Source organism: Halyomorpha halys, unplaced genomic scaffold (genome assembly GCF_000696795.3).
Source record: "Halyomorpha halys isolate HHAL.00 unplaced genomic scaffold, Hhal_1.1 Scaffold1286.1, whole genome shotgun sequence".
Taxonomy (NCBI): domain Eukaryota; kingdom Metazoa; phylum Arthropoda; class Insecta; order Hemiptera; family Pentatomidae; genus Halyomorpha; species Halyomorpha halys.
Window position 1 is genome coordinate 173,454 of NW_027113895.1, and position 7,430 is coordinate 180,883.

The 7,430-nt window shown below is 33.1% G+C and overlaps 1 protein-coding gene across 1 annotated transcript in view; it reads right to left on the reverse strand.

Annotated features, from left to right (window-relative positions):
• Positions 1–125: 125 nt before the first annotated feature.
• LOC106689146 (dynein axonemal heavy chain 3) overlaps positions 126–7,430 on the reverse strand; it is a 45,512-nt gene continuing 38,207 nt past the window's right edge. The window contains exons 9-11 of the mRNA XM_067051159.1: positions 1,767–1,957; positions 1,513–1,697; positions 126–1,416 (exon numbers count right to left, since the gene is read on the reverse strand). Of these exons, the coding sequence (XP_066907260.1) occupies positions 1,208–1,416; positions 1,513–1,697; positions 1,767–1,957 (585 nt within the window). The 3' untranslated portion in view covers positions 126–1,207. The remainder of the gene's footprint in view (positions 1,417–1,512; positions 1,698–1,766; positions 1,958–7,430) is intronic.

The window sequence follows — 7,430 nt, forward strand, 5'->3', positions numbered from 1 at the left end:
TTACTTCTTATTTAAAAAATAAATAAATAAAATTATTATACAATGCTCTATTATTTAAATTAATAAATATCTAACTATAAATATGTGTTATATAATCGTTATAGGCTGGAGTAAAGAGATTGATTTATTCTTCCTCAGGGGAGTAGTTGAGAGATCTATAAAGCACTAGCAGAGGTCTACAACCAGAGCAATCTGTGAGTGATGAAATGCCACAAGTTGCCAGGGGTGACCCTGCTAAAATTACAATGGTATCAACAATTTTACGCTTTGGTCTCTTAACATGTCGTGGATTTTGTTGATCATTTTGGAAGTACTTATTTCTGAATGATCCACAGACTTCTATGAGTTGGGAACTAATACTCTATCGGACAGCCAGATAGCAATAGGGGCACTCACAATAAAGTAAATACTGAATCACTGCTCGGAAATTGTAGTATACCTGGCAACGAAGGGACTGACAGTAGGCAAGTGCTGATTTAAAAAATGTTCCAGTAACCCAGTTTTGGTATAAGCCTAAACTATACAAAAATAGAATAAAGGCTATATAAGTTAAACAATATTGGCAAAGTATAACATAGCTGTACAATCTGTTGTATAACACTATAAGCTATTTCTGAAAGAACCCATGAAAACAAATGCAAAATGTTGCTTCCATTGGTGAGGCTCACACTAAGGAAACTTATAAGGGTATATACTGGTCACTGGAAACTCAATAAACACATGCTCACCCTCAATTTGATAAGATGACCTATGTGTAGAGTCTGCTACACTGAGGATAAAATGGCCTATTATAACATCTATTGATGTGATAGGTTTGTATGTCTGAGTTTCATGCTGTTTGGTAAGGATTGCGTAGTGGACCCTAAACAGTGAGAGCTTATCAGTCCACAGAGCTTAATGAGAATCACAGAATCTACCAATTTTATGTTTTAAATAGTTTACAATATACATTGAAGGCAGCACTGCATTATCTCAATTTTTAAAAAATATCGAGTAATGAGGATCATTCTGGAGTGGTCTATGACTTTGGTGCCATTAAAAATCGGCCTCATAGTCAAGAAGAAAAGCCATAGATGGCAGGTGAATGGATTTTTTTTTTATATAATGAATTTTTGATTCTATGTTTTTTGAAACATAAAACCTAAAATTTTGAAAGGGATTACATTTTTCCCCTTAGTCCATTACAAGGGTTCACAATAAAAAATGATTAATCAAAAATTAAGAAGTGAAATTCCAAATCAATTTTTAAACGTATGTAATGGCAAACAAACATTTCCTCTAATTTGATACGTCTTGCAGCTAGAGAATTTTCCATGACTTGTCTTTGTAAAGTAATTCTTTGCATAGTAATATCTAAAATCTTATCCATCTCTTTAGGCCATGTGAAGACTTTTCTAATAAATCTACGATGATCATCTGTAAATAATATATATTAAAAAGGATGATATTAGTCAATATAATATTTTATCACTAAATTTAACGAAGTTATTAAGGACAGTATGTCATCTTTACCAGTAATTTTTGCATGTTCAGTTAAAAAGATAACATATTCAGCACTTTTCAATAACATATTTTTCATATCAAACATTGTGGCATCTCGGCTTTCAATAATAAAATTAGTTAGTTCAACTAGTTCTGAAATGTTTTCAGGTATCACATTTGCTTTCATACTAATTTCATCAAATGTTTTAGCAATTCTGCAATTCAATTAATAATTAACATAAAAGTTTTAAAACATTTACTAACAAATTTAAAACAATATTTACTGGTTATTTTGATCCATATTAAGCCTGAAGAAATAATCAACTATATACTGCCTTAATTCATCAATAACTCCAGTCATAGCTGTGTTAACTTTGCTGCAATCTAATTCAATTAGGTTTAATGGTATTTTATTTCTTAAAAACAAAATTTCATTTTTTAATTCATTATATTTAACAATTTTTCTTCCAAAATCCTAAAACAAAATAAATGCACTACTATCAAGGAATGAACTAAATCATAAGGAATATATTTGATAATCAGATTTTTTGACATAATAAATCTGTGAGAAAACAAAATTTAAAAAAATTAAATCTCCCCAGCCGAACCTGCACCACTAAAACCCCCAGGGAGTGATGGCCCTATATCACTTTTGAAATATTTGCCTAAAACAGTGGTTCCCAAACTTTTTTTTCTACTGCCCCCTTTCCAGCAAAAATGTTATTTAGCGCCCCCTGAAAATTATTTTTTAAAAATTTTAATAGCAATTAATAGGAAATATATATGTATTAATTTTTCTACCTTTTTCGTGAAATATAGTAAAGAAAGGTGTAAATTAGAAAAATTGAACTTTGAAATTATTAAAGCATTTATTTAACTCAGAATAGCATATAGTAAAAAAAAAGTTAAAACATTTTAAATCAACTTATTATTATTAATCAACTACCAATTTAGTAATCTTTGACTATATTTTCGTCGGCAGTAATATTGTTGACTGACCCCTTATAGTTATTCATAGCCCCCCAATGCACCTGTGGGCATCACCGCCCCTCTGAATCACTGCAGTACCTACCAGGAGGTGGTGGCACCCATTTTGGTAATCACTGGGCTAAAACAAGAAGAGGAGACTTTAAGATGGATAAATATTAAAAAGCACCTAAAATAGGAAAACGGCGTTAATTACATGAGTTCCATGAGGACAGCAGAATATAAGATAATAACAGAAACCATATTTGAAAGAAAGAAAACTGAGTACTGATTCGAAGAACAGTTAACAAACCACAAAGTCTAAGGACTTTAAATAAGCAGGATGCAAAACCAGGGGAACTTAAATCTAGAATGGTCTACTGGCTGTTTATTACAGTCATTAGACCAATGCTAGGGATGGGATATTGTATTGATATGGAAATATCAAAATTTTAATATTATCGATTTTCCAACAAATGATTTCTCCCCAAATTGATATAAAAGTACATAAATAAAATGTAATATGCTCTTTTATGAGTAAATTGTTATTTTTTACATATGACTGATTTTTATTATAATATCCTCTTTTATAAGTAGTTATTTTTTATATATAAATGATTGTTAGTAGGTTTTATGTGATTTATCATTTCAACATGTTTATTTGTAGTATTAGACCTAAAAGCAAGCTAACCAATTTTCATCATCTATAATAAATATTGTAATAATTTAAAAATTATTTAAATAAAATAAAATAAAATTTGATATTTTTAACTTAAATTCTGATATCTAAAAGAGATAGCTTGGGTTTAAATTAAAAAGTTTATTTATCCTCCATCATTAACATTAACTACGTAAGTTACAAAAAATGTATACAGAACTTATTCAAAATAATCCTTCTAAAGGCTGTGTTCTGATTGCCATGACCTAATTTGTAAAGAATTAGGCCACACCTGTTGGGCGACAATTTATGTAATAATAAAAAATTATTTAAAATAAAAGAAAAAGAATTTTAATCATTTTAAACTAATTTTAAATATAAAAGAGATAGCTTGGGTTTAAATTAAAAACTTTAATATTTAACAGATAATAGAATTTTATTTAAATTTTATAACATAAGAGACTTTTCTCAGGGCGGGTTTCCTGGCAATCAGAAACAGACGACACTTTACTACTAATAACAGTTTAACTTAATTACTAGACATTTTACTAATACAATAAATTCCATTTAGAAACAAGACTAACCAATTACACAGCTTCTCCTGATAATTGTTGATCTCTTCTTGTCGATGATGCTATATCCAACTCCCAACAATGGCTTTTTGTCCTTCCCGCCTCTAGCCGAACGGACGTCTTCTCCCAATGCCAGCATAATCAAAAGTCCCCATTTCCTCTCCTCTATCTTCAATGTTTACTCGTCGATCCAAAATATAATCGATTGTAGTACAATCGATCTGCTTTATATGCAATGTAAATAGTTTATTGATAATTGTTACTTTCTTCCATTTCTTCTTTGATTATTTCTTTTCCGTAACTACTGCATAGGAACAACAAGACCCAACGAACACTTCGGAATGACGCGTACCGCCATCTTTCTTGTTTTGGAAAGCGTATTTATTTTAGACAATGAAAACTGGTTAGCTTGCTTCTTGATCACTACAAACTAAAATCATTAATCTATCAATATCAACTATTCAATAAAAAAGAGCATATTACAATATGTTATTCAAAACAAAGCCAAGATGGCGGCACGAGTCCTGCAAAAAGTTAAATCTCAGCCATGTTGAGCAGATTCAAATATTTTTTTAAAAAACTTTATTTTAACTTCCCATCATAATTTTAGTTACAGTAAATTTAAGAAAAAAATAGAAGTAAAAAACAAGTATTAAAGAAAATAAATCATAGGAAAAAACTCAAAACCATAGTGCTACAATCGATGTTGAGAACTAACGAGAGAAAGGGAAGGAAGAAAACTTGGTTTTCGATCATTCGTTTTTTAGGCACGGGCGGGTGGATTGCCTAAAAACCCGCCCTGAGAAAAGGGTCTATTATGTTATAAAATTCTATTATCTATTTAATATTAAAGTTTTTAATTTGAACCCAAGCTATCTTTTAGATATGAAATTAGTTAAAATTATTAAAATTCTTTTTATTTCATTTAAATAATTTTTAATTATTACAATATATTCAATAGATAAGCAAATAAAAATAATCACACCCCAGAACTTAATACAATTTGTTTTTGACAGCATAATATAATTCAATAAATACCAATAACCAATATCGAAACCGCAAATATAAAAATATTAACACGATATTTTAAAGAAATATTACCGGTGATTCCGATATTCATTATCTATATCGATATAAAATTTGGGATAATATATCTAGAAAATTTAGTCAAAATGTCAATACTTCATTAAGGAAACTCAGAGATTTTAAGACAGAAATTAATGTATAGCAAAGATATTCTAACATTATTTAAGTGAAATATATATATTTCACTAAAGAAGTCTTTCTTAAAAAGAGATTTGAAGGCCAGTATTTAAAATATTTTTGAATATTATATACTGTGTAATATTCAAAAATTAATTCTAAAAAAAAAAAGGAATTTTATATAGTTTTTGATTAAATAATCTTGCAATATCCTTGCCAAAATATGTTATCCATCAATATTTCATTAAAGAAATAATTAAATCCTAGGAAGGGCAAACTAACCAATTATAGTTGCTTCTTTGATGAACGATGGTTCTCGATGTCTTCGTTCTAAAGATGCTACCACAGACAGCAGACAAAGGCTTGGTCCTATTCTAGCTTCCAGGATACGTCCAATCTACCGGTGATCCAAACAAAAAGTGGTTTTTTCCTTCAATGATATACTCTTCTTGGATGACTGCAGACTCTTGATCTTCTTTTTAAATATCTACCATTGACAGTAGGCTAAAGTGGCCAGCCACACCAGCTTCCCAGAGCCATCCTATTTCCCGCCATTCCAACCAACAAGTGTCCAAACAACCGTTCTAATTCACTTACAATGATTCACTATGTAAATACTTCATTAATAATTGATTCTATCTCCTGTAGACTATGATCCTAATTTTGATGTTGCCCGTTAGGTCAGGCAGGGCCCCATAAAATTGAAACCAAGCTCAAAGAACCCGCAACACCACCTCCGCCGACTTGTCTTTCACAAAGTACACCATAGCTATTTTGCTGAATACATCCATGATTGTTACCCACTTGAATCCCTTCCAAGGGAAAGTGTCTACTTGTAAATCACTGAGTAGTACACTCGTGGTTGGTGTTTCCTCTTGTCTGGTTGGGGGAGGACGTCTGTTATATTTCGTGCAGAGGCACACTTCACAGCTCCAGATAGTATCTTGGACGGTGCATTTCATGCCATACCAAAAATATCACTGCTGTAATCCATCCAGGGTTTCGTTCAATCCCTGATGGTTTGTTTTTTCTTGATGGTATGCCTGTGTCAGCTCTTTCTGCCGTTCCATATCTTAAACAGATTCCACCACCAACATACATCGAATAAACAAACGACCCCGATCTGTTCTAATCTCCACAATCGTTAGATCTTGTCCCAGATCACTGCTTTTCCTACATATAAATGAGAGGTCTTTCTGGGTTTAGACGCTAGTCAAGGCTCTACAAGTTTTGGCTTGCAATCAAATAGTGGTTGCTACCCTTATATTTACTCTGTTCCATCTTCATTATGCCCATGATCCTTGTCCTCCAAATGACCTAGTATAGTTTCTTGTTCACCATTTCTTCAATTACTACCTCTGATGGTACCCCTCCTTCAGACTAAGTGTGCTGAAAATTTTAGCTCCGCTCAATTGATCCAAAATATCCTCAAACCGTGGTATATTCTCTACATTATCACTCAGAGCGCTTTTCTTTCTGACTGCCCATAATAGACTATTAAAGGGAGATGTGCTTCACATAGGTAACCCTATCTTCTTTTAGTTGAATCTCATGTACTGTTTTCCCTGTGGTATTGTACTAAACATCCCCTTCTCTAAAATAAATGTCTTCATACTCTTCCACAATTTGGTCTTTCCAGCCTCCTTTCTGATTAATCGCTCCTAACCTTGCTTCAACATCTCCTACGAGCTCTTAGCAGGCATATCTCTTCTTACCAATCTTTATGTCCCACTTGCCCCTGTGATTCTGAACCTGTGCGTTCACTTTCCCTAGTAGGTCACACCCTATAATCATTTAGAAGTCTAGAGACATCTTTCCAACTTTGTATACCTTAGGTTTTTACCTTTAGCCCCCCATTTACTTAATTCCATTTCTGCTCCTCCCCTCTATTCTGTAGACCCTCCCCCATGGTGATTAACTGACACTAAACTCCCTAAAATGGAGTGCCCTCTTTCCACCTCCCATCCTCTTCAGAGCCTCCGTAGCACGCTATTGGATCTTCTTGTGTCCACCAAGTATCTCACTCCTGTAGCCTGGATGATAGGAGGCCACCATCCCCTCATCTTATGCTGTGGCTCACCAACGTGCAGCCATTCCTCTGCAGAAACGCACTTCAGATCTCCTTCGTACTGCCAGCCCCCTCAGACTGTCTCCACATGTTCCTCCTGTTCTGTCTGTAATGAATCCCAGCATCATTCTCTTCTGCTTCAACCTCTGACGAGTTGTGTTCTTATTTGCAGATCGTTCTGAACTCAGTGAAATTCTTCTCCTCCTCACACACTGAGTATTCACTTCAATCGGTTCTATCTGGTTCGATTGGTGTCATCTAAAAATATAAGGACATTGGCTCGCTATATGTCCCTCAATTCACATTCAAAATCAGGAGCATATATACATATATATAAGTTAAGTATCGGTGAAAGCCAAATGTCAAAAAAGAGAAGAATGAATAAGATGTAACCCGTGTGAACTGCTGTAACATACTATCTTTATTGGGTTCGGTACATCTCTTTATATACATGCGATCAGCTGATCTCCTCAGTCAGCTG